The 16890-nt window shown below is 31.8% G+C and overlaps 1 protein-coding gene across 1 annotated transcript; it reads right to left on the bottom strand.

The window, feature by feature from the left end:
* Positions 1-370: 370 nt before the first annotated feature.
* Positions 371-2807, bottom strand: LOC147393426 (expansin-B15-like). The gene is made up of 4 exons (XM_086456329.1): positions 2605-2807; positions 2383-2495; positions 1683-1876; positions 371-781 (listed from the first exon to the last, which is right to left on the bottom strand). The coding sequence occupies exons 1-4, from the start codon at positions 2783-2785 to the stop codon at positions 448-450; spliced, it is 822 nt and encodes a 273-aa protein (XP_086312455.1). The 5' UTR covers positions 2786-2807; the 3' UTR covers positions 371-447.
* Positions 2808-16890: the final 14083 nt, after the last annotated feature.

The raw sequence follows: 16890 nt of genomic DNA, 5'->3' as shown, positions 1-16890 counted from the left end.
GACTTACCCACCTTATCTGACCCAAGCAGTTCTTCATGTGTGGATACATTTTTTTTTCATCCAATTGAGAATTTGGGTAAAATCACTTGTAATTATTTTATCTGAAAAATAGGGGTAAATTCGACGTCAAGGTCTTTCGAATTTAGCCAAACTCGATGGATCTAATTAAGCACCGAATTCACCCATTTTTTCATCTAGTGCTGGCCGGGGACAAATCTAACTTGGTTGATCCCTGACCATGGAGCTCACAACCCCCCAATCCAAATAAAATGTCAAGTCTTACCAAATTAAACAGAAATATTTTAAAGCTAATTAATATGTATTAATTTTACTTATATAGACTTCATGTAAGAAGTCAAACAAAGGTCAAATACGTTGACCACAAAACACAACTAAGCATGGATGATAGTCTAATAATACACATATATTAGTGATTACTGATGCTATCTAGTTTTTAAAATTAACAAATGATCTATAAGTAGAGCCAGGCTTCCACCCAGCAGGAATCACATTGTTTGCCACTAGAGTGTCTCCTGATTCAAGTGTCTTCAACTGTATAGAAAATGGTGGTCTCAACTCAGACCCAGCGTTCAGTTTCCAGACGGCACCCCAGGATTGCTGCATCGACATCCACATACTTGAGTCCAAAGCCTCCTTTAAACTCACACTTGCAAGCTCACCATCTCCATCTTCATATTCAACTAATACGGCAAAATAGTTTGGGTTCGACCCCGAGTCCACGTGGAACGCTATTGTCATCCCTGGATAATTACAGTTAACCCTGCAAAACCATGAATATAATAATAAATATTCAAATAAAACTTCACTCGTCATTCAAATACTTGTGAGCCAACTCGATCGAGTCAAATACAAATATTTTGATCTAATTAATGAATCATCAAAAGTGGTTTTACTTTTATTTTTATATCATTTAATAAATGAAATTTTTTTGTTTGATCTCCAATAGAATATTATATATATATATATATAACCAAATAATTCAGTCCAGTTTCGGTCTTGACTTTAGTGCATTATTTTCGAGCTGAATTGATTATTTGCCAAATTGACTCAATGAGTTGATTCTATCGAGTTCATGCCAAATTACCACAAAATCCAACCAAGTTGATTAAACTCGGATGAGTTTCAATTTGATTCAAAGAGTTTTAAAACTATATATATGATTCAAATTATAGGTTTAAAAATACATAACTCAGTCTCGAATCAACTCAAAAACTTGTGAGTCGTCTTGGATGACTCAAATAAAATTTTATTAATTTTAAAATAAATAAAATATTTTTTAATTTTTTGTTTTCCACAAAATTATTTTTTATATAACTTGGTCGAGTTTCTGTCCCGTCTTGGTGCATTTTTGAGCTGACTCAACTGGTTTAACAAGTTGATTCGATTTAACAATTTGAGTCGAGTCAGACTTGTGATCAAAGCAATATTTAGTGTTCAATTTCTATTATGGTGTCATAACCATTAAAGTGAGTCAAGTCTGAATTTTAGGACTTTCTTTACCACCAATGTCTTTTTTCTACAATTGACTTGACTTCTATGTAATTAGCAGGAATAAATCATTGACTCATCTTCATGTGGCCCCATGGGTATGTATCAAAAATATGTCAACAGATACCAACCATTTGATGGAAATTTTCCTTAATTTAAGATCAAATACCCACCTTTGATACTGTATTTGCAACACTCCAGCATTTCGTAATTGATCACCTTGACCAGACTTTGCCATGGCCCCAAATGCAGTCCCACTTAAATCAAAATGAGCCGATTCTGCGAGACATGGACCCCCGGGGCACTCGTCCGTTATCACTACATTCACTGGTTCTCCGGAACATGCCGCATTACTCGTACATTTCACCTAATATTGAAAAAAATTCAATCATACTTGATACATTAAATGTAATTCATCATCCTTATCTATCTATTATTAGACTATGTACATATGTTCCAAATTACATATTGTTCAGCCATGTGGCAACTATATCTCCTGTTGGACATATCTTGGGTTTTTATTTCCGTTGTTGATAGATAAAGTTGGATATATGATCCTTTTTAATACATAAATTAAATTGGAGTTGCCACCTAATTTTACGGTCTAGAAATTGACGTACAAAATAAGATATCTACATACATATACAAGTTGAAATTAAGTTATAAAGAAATAAAAGGAAAATCAAAAGAAAGTACGTGAATTAAAATAACGAAAGTGGGTACGGAGACGTACATTTGAAATAACATGAGACATGACTCTAGACAAAATTGCATGGAGAAACTAAACTTTATTAGCTGACCCAATTTAATTTTTTTAGAATAAAGCTTCAATGATGATGGTGTAAGAACATATTATTATAGAATGTGTTTCACCTGATAACAAGCCCCACACCCTTTTCCTGATTTAAAGAGAGAAGGGCCTCCAGCTGATACCAAGGAAGAGAAAGGAGCTTTCCCTACAGCATCACCATACCCACAAGCTCCACCTACACATACAAACATATATATATATATATAATTTTCTTAATATATCTGTATATATATAACTTTTATTAATACATTTATATGTTACTCTCTTTAATTAATTTCTCTTACCATCACTTCCTGCACCATCAGCGCTGCCATACCACGTCGCTCCAGCCGATGACCAATCCGAAGCAATCTTTGAGACATTTAAGAGTTTAGGATTGAAGCATGAGCAGGAGTGCATGAAAAAGATAAGACCCACAAGAGAAAAGAAGAAAAAAGATGAAGTTTGATGAAGTAGGAAAGCCATGTTCACTACTAAACTAGTTATAATTTAGCTGTGTTGATGTGTTTGAGAGAAAATTGAACTGGTATTTATAGAGAAATTAGAGAGTACGTATGTAGTCTTTCTATGCACCATTGTCCTTGAGATAAGAATTAATTAACTTTTTAAATTTTGGAAAGATTCTCTACGTGACTTTTTTTATCAAACCCATTAATTTAGGATTTTTTTTCTTCTTTAATTTGTGAAAAAAGAACAATTTTATTTTTCAACAAGTAATATTAATTATATTATATTACCATCAGAGTCTCTTATTAGTTTCTAAAAGTCTTCCTAATTACATCATAAGAATCCTTTAGATTTGACTAATAAATTCATAGATTTAGTAGATTACATACAATTTAAGAATAAAATTAATAAATTATTTTAATTACCATGTTTTGCTTATATCATTCCATAATCAATAAGTACTATTATTATTATTTAAACATAAATATCTTATTCATACTCTCATAATTAAATTACTTTTATTTAAATTCCAGTAAAAGACAATTTTATAGATTTATTTTGATATTTTTAGATTTTATTTATTTATTTATTATCTAAACATTCATCCGACGGTTAGAAGAATCCTTTTAGTCTATGGGGAATGATTTGAGAATCTTGTATTGTCCCTCATGTCATTACCTGAACTTAGCTTATTAAGTCATAAACTTTGACTTTAAAAATAAATATTTTTTATATAATATTGTATTTCCTACACACCAATGCTGGTCTCTTTAGGTACAATATAACTTTTCTAGGGATCCATTTTATTAGGAATATCCAGCCATGCATCTCAGCCCTTCGTTATGTAGTCCTTGCACACCGATGGGCAATTATTCATCGGGTTCGTATTATGTGAAAACTGAAAATTTTGACAAGAAAATTAAATGGGCAAAACCTATAAATTTTAGAAATTGAATTTCGGCGGTTTATAACCATTGAAAATTTTTATGTTCCCCAATTCGACAGCTTAAAGCCATCAAATTTCTCTTATCCTCCATTGATTTGACGGTTTCGATCAATCGAAAAAAAAAAAAAATTTGACAATGAAAAATTCAACGGCCTCAGACCTTCAAATATATGTTTTTTTTTTTTTTTTTTTTTCACATTATGTCAGTTCGATGATTCAACTGTTAGGAAAGTTTTGTAAAAAAAAAATTGAATTTTTATTGGGGGATTAAACAAATGATGTTATAGGGTTTCTTTCCACAATCCCTCATCTTCAACCTCACTAAAAACCTTATATTGTGCTTGGAATTTGAAGAAAATAAAATTTTGATGAATAATTTGCGGATTTAGTCAGTTGATCCGTTATTAAATGAATTTATGAAATTTTAGAAAATTCTCTTACTATAACATAGATTATTTTGTGTCATAGAATAGTCACAAAATTCTACGAATTTTATTTAAAAGATTCATAAAATTCTCGTGAAGGATTAGCCAACTAATTAAATCGACGAATCAATGATTTATCAATTAATCATACAATATGGTCCTCAAAATTATGTCTTTTTTCCAACATCTTTTGCATATTTTTCTGAAATTTTGTCAAACTTTTTAGGAAACTTTCCTAATTTTATCCCAAATCAAATCCCACCGAATAATTATCAAATCGAAGTTTTGTTTTGATGATTCAAACCATCGGTTACGACACATTTTTCTGTTTTTCTTTCATTTTCAACCATAATAGTTGCATGGAAGGAGAACAAATAGAGAGCAGTTACTTAAACGGTCGAGTCTGTATGGTGGGTCCGAGTTTGGTTGGTGGACGGTTTGGTGGGCCCATGATTTTTACATATTTTGGTCCATCAATAACTTGACCCGCATTTCGAGGAAATTCAATTTACCTGTCTATGATTTCGGTTGGTGAAAGTGATGCCTCCATTAACCATGCCGTTAATGGTGTGTAATTATTTGACATTTTTGTGGATCTTTTCTATATTTGCATGTGATCTGACGGTCAAGATTTGTCCATCAAACATTTTGTATTGAAATTAAAAAAAAAAAAAAAACAATGGGCCGTAATACGTGGCAGCATTACGGTTTTGTTCACGACTACGGGCTTCTCTTGTCATCTTTTCACGTGGGTGACGAAGTGAATTTCATCACTTAGACTAAGACAAATATTTGCATAAATAAAGAGAAAAATAAAATAAACACGAACATTTGCTTCTAGATGAGGTCACGTGTTATATTCCTGATAAGGAAGGCTTTCTGACTTGACTCTAGAAATTCGGATTCAGGTTCTTCATTGGCTACTTATGGTATAAAGCTATTTTACCTGATTTGTCCGAAATTTGGGTTCGTGGTTTGTAACTCTAGAACGAAACCGATTTGTTTGTAGAGGTAATTTGATAGAGGGCATTTAGGTCATTTATGGTAGTCCCAAATTGGAAGGCTTGGGTCAAGGGAACATTTCATGAGTTTGAAAACTCAAGGATAGGTCTAATATTGACAAAATAAAAAAATAAAAAAGTGTAGAAATTTAATATTTGAGGGTATGTAAGTCATGATATTTAAACTCTGTATTTTGTCTTGTCTCGTTCAGTTTCGATACCGAGTCATCTCGAACAAGTTTTTCGATACGTTTGAGACATCTCGTGAGACAAATCAATAAATTGAACTGTGACTCGTAAATCTCAGTCAAAAAATGACTTTGTGAGTTGGTCTCGTTCAACTCTCATACTGAGTTAACTCATACGATACGTCTCGGTCTCGGACGAGTTTAAAAACCATGATATAAGTCCATTGTTTCAATGAACTCAACTTGAATTGAATCATGAGTCAGTTTGCTTTGTACCAATCAATTTTCAATTTGGTATAGGAGGAAAAAATCGAAATAATATGTAACGTTCATGACTCAAAATTTGATTCAGATTTATTTGTTGGGGCCGTAATTTGAAAGCTGAGTTAGTCAAATGTGCGACATTTATGATTCAAAATTTAAATTAGAATTTATCAATTTTGTTGATTGAAGTGGGAAGTTACTATTAATTCTCAATTATTGGAGATCAGTTTTGTTCCTCTTAGAGTTTATTGACTTTTTCATTTAAATGGAATTTCTCCAACAACAAAAAAAAAAAAAAAAAAAAAGAGAGATTAGAAAATGGCCTAAGAGGTTAGATCAACTCTTCAGAGCTCAAGCACGTAGTTGTCGAACTTAGTGACGAACCCCATCAATAAATATAATGTATTCATGTCTCTTATCATTCCTCTCTTCTTCACTAGCTATAAATTCATTTCTGCATTTATATGTGAATGTGTACACTCCTCAACCAAGAATAGTTGTTTGTTAGGGGAAATCCCAAGAAATCAACGCCGTCCCTAAATATAATAAAGAGCTTCCATTGGCACCCCAACTCTTACAATTACACCTCAAATAAAATAAAGAAAATAAGTAAATGATTGAGAATAAGTAAAAGTTGGGGTGCCAATAGCTCTCTCTCGTTTTTTTTTTCTTTTGCTAGATTTTTTATTTTTTGAATTTAAGATTTTATATTAGTGTAATAATAATGGTAAACAATGGTTGAAATTGTTTGTATGATGTTATAATATTTTGTAATGTTTGAATGGTGTGTTTTAATCTTTAATTATTGGGTGTGATAAACAATTTAAGAAATTTGGGTGTATAAGTAGAATTTGGGATGCCAATAGCAGCTCTCATCTAAATAACATTATTTTAATTATCTAGTGAAAATCTTCTCAAAGCAGATGCAAATCACCCAATGAAAGTAAAACCATCCAAATTGAAAAACCACGAAAGAGCATTGTGAGTAGGGGTGCAACTTGGTCCAGTTCAAATCGAGTACCAAATCAAACCGATAGCTTTGGAGTGGTTTGGAACAAATTGTGGTTCAATTCTGAGTTACAAAAATGGAGAACTAATCAATTTGGTTCGATTCTCGGATTAATTGAAATAAAACTTTGAACTTAACTTTGACATCAAAATCTCTTTGGTAGGTACTACACTGGTGCAAGGTTAGTATATTATTTATCTCGAGGTGTTAGTGAACAAAAAAACCACTACAAGTACTTCGAACACATTACAGGTTTTAAAAGAGAGATTCAAAAATTTGAGAAAGAGCACTATGGTGCAAGTTGAAGTTATCAAAGGGAAACCAAAATTCCAAGGAATAGAATTAAGCAATCAAACACGATTCACGTCGTCTATTCCAACTATTACTTAATGCATGTTAACCACTACAGCAACCATAAATTAATATAATTCTTCTAGACATAATAAAATAAAGAAATAATATTGTTATCTTTTTAATTTGGTGGCCTAAATTATTGAAACTTATTCTTAGTCTTTTAACCAGTAGGCATCAAATCAAGCCCAAATCCAATATATTGAGCCTTTAATTGAAATAGTATCCAAGTGTATATTGTTTCAGGGCTCAGACCTACTAGTAATTGAATGGATACATGGCTTAAGTATACTAGAACAAGAGTGCATTTGGTTTGGTGTTATAGCCAAGCTACCTCAATCTTTACCCATGTAGGACATGTAGATAATTACGGAAAAATAAAGAGGATTAGATGTTTCGAGGGAATCCTTATACTCCGGTTTTACACATAAGTATTTGAATAATTCATGCCTTACTTCTTTATTGAGATAACTTCCTAAATATATTGTTTACAATGGTAATATTCACAAGACTTGGATCACTACTAATAACTCACAAAAATAGGAACTTCATCTAACAAACAGAGAAATATTTAGTCATGATAATTTGACGTTCTTTATACACTCCCTTCTCAAAATCGTAGATCCTTTGCTTTGAGATACACAAGAACAAAGATTTATGGTTCTGTGAACTGCCAAGTTAGATAGCATATAAAAAAGAGCGTCATTTTATCAGGATTCAAAAAATATGTAATGATTTTGTAACTCAACTTGACAACGTGACTCAAATACTCAACTGACGTGTACCTTGCAAGAATCGTATATTTTCCCCTCAAGTTACACAATTGCACATCCCCATAAACATGTGCAGTTGTATATCCAAAGGGAAAACAATCTATGGTTCTTGCACTCGCCACCTTAGTGAGTTTTTGGGTTACCCTATCAAGTTGAGTTATAAAATTAGCACTCTTTAAAAATTGCTAATGATTTTCTGACTCGAAAATTTTCACTTAGTTTGTACTCAACTGATTTGGAAAGAGCACAAAACTCTTCAAAAATTTATTCAAAACTAAAAAGAAACAATCATATCCTACATGACTAAGAGCGTCTCCAACGCCATGCCATATAGGCCTTACAATTCCAAAATTAGCATAGTTCACAAAATAATATCTCCAAGTCTTGTCTCAAATGGCGTGTTAAATATAACATAGTTAAAAAATCGTCTCAAATATAGCATTACAATTGAAAGATCTCAAATTTTGAGATGATCACTGCCAAGACATTTTTTATTACAATATTACCATCGATAATTAAAAGTTTTGAATAGTCAAAATTTTAGAATTTTTCCAACATCTTTGACCACACTACAACAACTACAAAAGGATAAATTTATTTACATACATGTCCCCAATGGTTATAAATTTGATTTTTGATATATTTTATCAATTTACCTCAAAATATTTCAATAAAAATTATATTATAAATACACTATACAATTGAAGATTTCCCTTTTGTTCTAATTTTTCTTTTGGTCTATTTTCCCTTGTATTTCATTTTTTCTTGTATTCTACTTTCTCTTGAATTTTAATTTTTTTTTACAACAATATAGAAGAAAATCAGCACTTCAACAAATAGGGAAAAACATTTACGACAGTTCAAGATAGAACAATTTGCTATACTTGGTTAAATATCACTCAAGATCCAGTTGTTGGCAACTCATAAACACGTGTAATGATCTTAACTTAGGATAATTTTTTTATTTTCAGTGCATGCAATCCAAACTTCCCAACATTCCTGGAAACCCATGTTTCTCCCCATTTTGTAGAAGTCTAGAAATATCTACCTTTGTTGGTGATTTCATATATTCTTCAAAAATTGAGACGATCACTCGACAAAATCTCTTTAAAGACTTAATTGTTGTACTTTTAAAAATTCTTACATACTCATCTACAACATTTATAGGCATGTCGTAAGCAAGAATCTTGATTGTCGCAGTCATTTTTCTTAGATCGGATAACCTAACATTTTCGATGACATCATTTTTTTTTTTGGGATGAAATAGTCATCATGTTGTTGTATAGAATTTAAGATACAAATAAATAGTAGATGACATATTCGAAAATACCTTTGAAAAATATTCGTTGGGTAAATAGGATTATCAACAAAATAATTTTTAATTTATCACTCATTGTCAGAGTTTCTAACACGATATACGTGTCATTGACCTTTTGAAGAACCAACATGCCTTTGTTGATTGTCTTGTTGTGTGTTTTCGTAGAACTTTGATGTAAGAAATTGCACCATATTTGTTCTTTGATCTTCATTGAATGAAGATTCATCAACGTCCCCTTTCAAAATGACTTTTTTTAAATTACTCAGTATAGTGTGTTTGAATATGAATATTCATGATAAAAATATTAAATTTATAGAAATTAAAAAAAAATGGAGTTAAATAGAATAAGTGGTTGTGGATGGTTATTAGTAAAATGGATGATTGTAAATGATATCGGTAGGATAAATGGTTGTAATTGATAAGATAAATGGTTATGGATGGTTATTGATAGAATAAATGGTTGTAATTGGTATGATTAATGGTAGTTCTAGATACGTGAGCTTCAAAACCTTTGGGGTTTTGATTTCATTTACACGGGTTTAGGAGTCATCACCATTCAATTAAGGTGTAAATGGACATTATTAAAAAGATTTTGAAATTTATCTTCTTTGACCTGTAGTGACTCATATATTCAAAGATAAGGGGGAGAGGTCTACCTTGAGAATCTAAGGTAAGGAAGTTCGGTTGAGGGACAAGGAGAGTGTTAGGCACCTTGTCCCTCCCATCGTAAGATACTTATCAATTGTTAATCAAATGTGAGATTAGAGACTTATTTTTGGGGGTTTTAAAAATAGAGGAAGTTGTAGATTTAAAAAAAAAAAAATAACAATAGTTTATTTATCAAAAACAAGCAAACTAAAGTAATGAGCAAACCTCTACTAGAAGTAGGTGCTTGCTGGATTTTTTTGTGAGCCAAGAATTTTGATGAAAATCTACTTAGATTTCATCATTTAAGGTCCCAAAACTACTAGATAAGTTTATGTGTTCTCTTGGGAACTTTATTTGTTAGTTTGGTTCTTTAGTGATATTCATGGATTGAACTAAATCATGTTGAAACCAAACCTTATGCCTAAATTTTTTATCCATTTTTGGATTGTTTTTGTTGGCTATAAATGTTGAATATAGGTCCACAGGGACCTATACTTTTACTTGTAGCCATTTTAGAATTGAGCTTGTGTAAAGTGTATGTATGTGATGGACTCATCAAGAGAAGATTACTTCATAAGAGGGTTAACTCTCTAGCTCTATTGCCATCAAAGAAAAGAAGAAAATACACATTTAGTCTAGGAAATTAAATTTGTAAAAAAATTAAATAGAATTTAAAGTAACTATATTATGAAATTTAAATTACTTGAAGGTAAATAAAAGTAAAACATCATAATCTAATACGTTCAAGGAGCTTATTGAGAACTTATTGGGAGAAATAATCTCTAGAAGCGATTACTTTCTCTCCCCAAATTTCTAGACAAATAATTTAAGAAATTACATTAGAAAGCATGAAAGTTAACTTACAAATAGGAAAAATGTTTAAAATAAAAAGAAGGGGGTAATAAGAAAGAGGAGATTAAAGGGGGGACATGAAGGGTTTAACCACCTTAGTTTTTTTCTTCTTTTTCTTCTATGAATTTTGAGAGAGGTTTGAAAGAATAGGGAGCTTGAGAGATAGGGAGGGTTTGGGCATAATTTTGAATCAAAATGAGCTCCTCCATTTGCCTTAGAAGGGTATTCTATTTATAGGATTTTGGGAGATCCTTAGAGATAAATTGGTCTTAAATATTTAAGTTTCCAATAATTTCACTAAAATCTTAATGAAAAATCACAACTACTCTCCTCTCCTTGGCCTTGATAGTCTTTTACTTACCTATGCGTCTCACCAATCATGATCATCAATGAGTAAGATGGTAAAAACCAAAAAATTTCTAGAAAATTATTTAGGAGGGGTAGAGTGGTCTTAAGACTTTGACTTTGAATCAATTGTGAGGGAACCTAGTCAAATATCATGTAATTAGATGATAGGTTTTTGGCAACTTTTGTCACTTCCCTTGATAAAGTCTCCAACAAACTATCGATATAAAAACTAATTGGCACAAATTCTAGAGAATCTCTAGCAAGGACAAAGTACTCATGGGCTTTAAAAGATAGTCAATTTACATTAAATGCCATGGGAGCAATGTGAATTTTGAAGAAAATTAGAAGGGTAGAAGTGAGAATTCACGCTAATGAATCTTAACAAACTTGGGTTAGGTTGGTAATTATCCTTAAGTGGGGAGGGACCAAATAAGACTTAGGGTCAAGTTTAAGAGAATTCTAGGATTATCAATAGATCTTGGTAGGGGTAAATTTGGAGATTTTAAGCATGGGTAGATATGAAAATAATATGAGACTAAAAGGTATTCTTTTATGAGAATTCAAGCACTCATGGACTAGCAATTGCCCAATAGAATTGACTAAACCTAAGGTTCAATCAAGCAAAAATTCATCAAAAATTAGACCTGGCCAACCCTAAGGTTCTTCCATAGAAAAAATTGCCTTTGGCGTGGGTAAGGTCAATCCAGGATTAAATATGACCTAATCGAAGGTAAGGTTCAGTCAAGCTTAAATGTTTTTTAAAAAATGGTCTTCGGGCCATTTAACTTCTCGAAAGTTGGGTTTTAAAATTTTTTGAAAACTTCCTTAGGTCAAATCTATTTTTGAAAGGTTTTTAAGACTCTTAGGCTCGACTTACGAAAAAATGGGGTATCTACAATTGCCCTTTTTGGCATAATGTATGGCTCTCGAAGCTTTGAAAAGAACAAGTTTTGTGGTACGATGTAGGATTCTTGAAACTGTTTGATAAAAGAAATGATTTGAAGATGAAAATTTCAATATGCATTCACTTTGGCAAAAATTGATTTTGTATTTAAAATTGAATAAACTTTCCAAAACTAGGTTCGACCTAGGAGTTCTTTCAATGATCGAACGTCCATGGATATATTCCAAGTGTAAAAATTACTCGAATGGCGTGAAATGTTGCTATTCCTTTTCTTTTGAAAAATGTGACTTGGGTTTGAACGCACGCCCCCCTTAGGAGACCTCAAGCTCTTACCACTACGCCACACTTGGTAGGTAAGGTGATATTGGATTCATCTTCGAGAATTTCTCACATTCTAATTATGTTGTATTTACGTTCTTTGACATGTCTTTGCTTGTGTGTTTTGAAATGATTTTAAGGATATTTTTCCTTATCCTTGACTTGTGTGTCCCTTCATTAAATCAAGTAAAACTCTTTTTGCTTTTTTTATTACTTTTTTCTTTTTTTTTCTTTTTTTTTCTTTTTGAATTTTTTTTGTACTCTTTTTTGCTTTTTTGAATATTTTGTTTTTTATTTTTGAATTTTTACTTTCTTTGTTTTTTTGTTTTTTGCACTTTTTGCCTTTTTTCCTTTTTTTTTTTTTTTTTTTCAAATACATCCATTGGATTTTATTTTCTTTTTGGACTTACTCACAGGGGAGCATATTTTTTGTGTATCCTATATTGCTAACTTGTCTTTCTTTGTTGTTGTTCTTAATGAATGTACTTCTAAGAATAATCATTTAAAAATTAGGAAGCTCTACAAGGGATTAAAAATTAGGAAGTTCACTCATTCTTGCTTTGAAGAAAAGTCTAATCTAAAGGAGATGAGCATTCTTTAATCGTGTTTATCCAAAGAACATTGGAGGGATTTCTTACATTTTGTATTTGCATCCTGAAATTGGTCAAAGATCTCTATCCCATTTTGTTTTAGATTTGTAATCATGTTAAGATTGGTGAGTTCAAGATCCAATAGTTTAAAAACGGCAATGGGGGGTTATTTTAGACTATCGAATTTTTTTTTTTTTTAAAATCGATTTTCTGTATTATTTTGAAATTATCCCTTCAGTTTTTACCCTCCTTTTATTGTTAATTACCAAGCTAACTATGTATTTAGACTTGGATTTTACATTTTTACTCTTACCATCATAGAAAATTTTTCATTAAAGACTTGCTTTCTAATGTAAATAAAAAGAGATCATAGGCTATTTTGAAAATTATTCAATTAGACTTTGGCCCTCAAAGAAGTTCTAGAAAGTTCTTGATGGATATTTACCATTCTATCCTTGATGATCTTGATTGGTAAGAAACAAAAAGTGATAAATTACCATCAAGTCCCCCATTGTGGGAGAATATTTTTGAGCTCACACTCTTGATTTGATTGAAATAAATGTAACTTGGGATGTGTGGACCCTTATCTCTTGGTCCTAAGGCTTTCAAAAAGTAATTCCTTAGTTTATAAACTTTGAAAAAATCTCATCTCATTCTCTTGAGTTCCCTACATCTCTCTAGTCTTTGAAGAAGAAGAAAAATGCCAAAACAACAAACGTAGTGTGTATTGTAATTTAGGCATATTTTCTTAGGAATTATTTCTTTTAATCATTTTTTTTTTCTTTTAATAACTTAGAAGCTTTGTGTGCAAACACCCCCTCCCCCCCAACTCCATCCAAATCAATCGCTCAAGCCTTGCTTAGGGATGGTTTTCGAACAATGGAACCGAAAGATGGATGAGGGGTACCCTATATTTAGAACCTATATTTTTTTCATAAAATTTATGCATTGAAGGTCATATGAGCAAATCAGGGATCTCTTTTTAGAGATAGGCACCTTTACCCTCTTCAAGATTAAAAAAAAAAACCCCACCATGGGGAAAACTTACATTCATAAGGCAAGAAGCTAAGAAGATACTCTTATATGAGACTAAATTTTGTTTCATCTTTTCCATATCATTTCTCTTACAAATAATATCATTCATGCTGTATTTTCTTCTATTTCTATCACATAGCACATTACTCACATTATTGAGATTATGTTGCTAAAAATAGTGGATAATCCTAAAATAGTGAGCTAACTTAGGATAAATGGTTTTATCTTTCGAGAAATTTTTTTGAGCTAATTCAAATTAGAGAAGAACAATCTTGAAATTAACTTTCTACTCACCAAAGAATTAAGCAATTTATAAAATATTTTAAGATCTATAGCCTAAAGAAGAGGCATGTGTCTGTGTCGACAAAAAGTTGATCACAATAACTTTCCAAGGTTATAACTCTCAAACTAGGACTCCAAATAGGTTGGTTCTTTTTTTTATATAAAACCACTTCATCTAAGAAAAAAAAAATTCTTCAAATGAAATTAATTTGATCTGGTTTTGAGAATGATTTCTACCCGTATATCGAAAACACAGTTTGTTGAAATTTTCACGCATTTAGGTTCAAGTATGCCATATTCCACATTTGCATTGAAATTTATTTTCTAAAAGTTTTTCTTGCATGTTTAAGCTAAAATAAACTTCTCAAAGGTTTCATACAATGGTGGCGTTAACAAAAAAGTTCGTTTAAAATAGATTTGATTATTCCCACATAGAACCAACATCGTGTCTCCACCTCAACTCCACATACTATCTCATGATCTCCCAAAGCTTTTAAAATGGTTAAGTTCATTAGGTAACCATCCTAGTGATGGGGAAATGGGGTGCCTAACACTTTCTTCGCTTCTTAATTGAATCTCCATATCCGAATCTCAATGGTTTTGACCATGGGAGTCACTTTCCTAGAAAATATGTTTTAGCCGACCAGTCACACCTTAGAGTAAATGAATGGTGGCGACTCCAAATTTTAAGTAGTAGGAGAAATTCCTAACTAAAAATCTTCATATCTACAATTCCAATGGTTGTGGAAGGGTGAGATATAGAAATAAAACAAGAATATCTTAATAACTTATCTACTACAACAAATGTAATAGATTTTCCCTTTGAGTTTGGTAACTCATCAATGAAATCCATTGAGATTTCTTCCCATAGCTAATTAAGCATCATCAATGGTTGTAGCAGTCCAATGGGAGAGAGATGTTCAACCCTATTTTGTTGGCAACTATCACAATTCTGAATAAATTCTTTAATTTTTCACCTTCTTTCCCTTACAATAAAATGTTGATCGAATATGGTGTAGAGATTTGATGGACCGTTCAGTATGCTATTATGAAATTATCTAATTATGTCTTTGAAAATAGAAGAATTTTCTGACAAATAAATTTTCTCTTTAAAAAAGAGAAGTCCATCTTGAATTTTCCATGGGCCCGTAGCTTCTCCTTCTTGGATGAGTATGACTAGCCATTGGAGAATTGGATTGATTTGAACATCTTCTTTGATTGCATCTACCCAAGTTGGTATTGGTTGTAAAAGGATTGCAAGTTCTCCATTATTTTCTCTCACATCTTCTCTTTTGGAAAGAGCATCAGCAACGATATTTTCCTTGTCTCTATTGTACTTCATGAAAAATCCAAATCCATCAATTTGTAGATCCATCTTTGTTGTGAAACAATTGTGGTTTTAGATCCCATAAATGCTTAAGACTTTGTTGATCTGTGTGGATCACAAATTATCTCCCCTAGATATAAGGCTGTCATTTTTGAACTGCAAGCACAAGTGCAAGAATTTCCTTCCCATTTGTGGAAAGCAAGATATATTTTTCGTGTTAAGCATGACTATAAAAAGCAATCGGCCTTTCTTGCATTAGCACAATTCCTAAATTTGAACCTGGGGCATCTCACTCCTCTATCAATATTTTTAAGAAATCAAGTAGTGTCAACGCTGGAGCAGAAGTCATAGCTTCCTTGATTTTGATAAACACCTTTTTCATCTGTGGAATCCATTAAAATGATTTTTGTAGAATCTTTGTAACCGGTCCAGTTATCTTATCGAAATCCTTGATAAATTTGCAATAATAACCAGTTATCCCAAGGAATCCACATAGAACCTTGATTGTTTTAGGCTTCGACCAGTCTTCCATTATTGCAACTTTATATTATGTCACAAAAAATTATAACAGATTTTCTCAAATGATTTTTATGTACCTCATTCATAAAAGCTTGGAATGTTGATGGTATGTTGATAAGACCGGACGATTTCACCAAAAACATGTAATGGCCTTGATGGTTGCAGAATGCCTTCTTTTCAACATCATTTGGATGCACCTGTATTTTATGGTATCATAATCATAGATCCAATTGTCGACAACAAATTTTACAAATCTATCTCGAGATTCGTGAAATAAGATCGTAAATAATTTTATTGATTTGAATGAAAAGGAGATTACAAATCTCAGTGTTTTCCTCTGATTAATAGTCAAGTACAAAAATAAAGATGACGTATGTAGCTTTCTTCTCTTCTGGCTTCGTGCATGATAGGTTGAAAATGTTGTTTTGATGATGGTTTTATTTGTGCTTAATTTTCTTAGAGGTTTCTGTAGATTTTCTTTTCTCCAGACTTTGCGCTTTATTGACTGAGAATGATTTCTTGACTTCCAGATAAGGATTTTAGGCTTGATCTTCTCTTTAATCGAAGTTCGAGTCTCTTGAAGAGTTTTGCTTTATCATTGGAGAAGGACTTGAGAGTTTCTTCTTCTCTAGATGGAGAGCTTTTGTCTTCTAAAAGAAAGTGATCATGATCCCCTTCTCAATGAGGAAGGCTTTGATATTTATAGATTTAAGGTAAAATGGTATTTTCAAATATGCCCCCTATGGAACCGGATTTTACATAATCGGTTTAAATGATATTTGGTTATTGATTAAACCCATTTTAATGGGTTTTGTATTTAACCATGGGCTAACCCGTTTGTTGGGTGTATGGGCCCAATACTTAATGCGGATCACTTAGATTTGTTGGATCACAGACTTTATCTATAAAAACTCAAAACTCAGGCTTGTAGAAGGCACGTTCTCAATCAATGGATTCAATTTGGATGTGAGGCCCATTTATAACTTTAGGGATTTTTTTTTTATTATTATAAAATTTGTAAAGAC

Source organism: Akebia trifoliata, chromosome 10, assembly GCF_017979445.1.
Source record: "Akebia trifoliata isolate Shusen 1 chromosome 10, ASM1797944v1, whole genome shotgun sequence".
Taxonomy (NCBI): domain Eukaryota; kingdom Viridiplantae; phylum Streptophyta; class Magnoliopsida; order Ranunculales; family Lardizabalaceae; genus Akebia; species Akebia trifoliata.
This window is presented reverse-complemented; position numbering and strand designations above follow the sequence as displayed.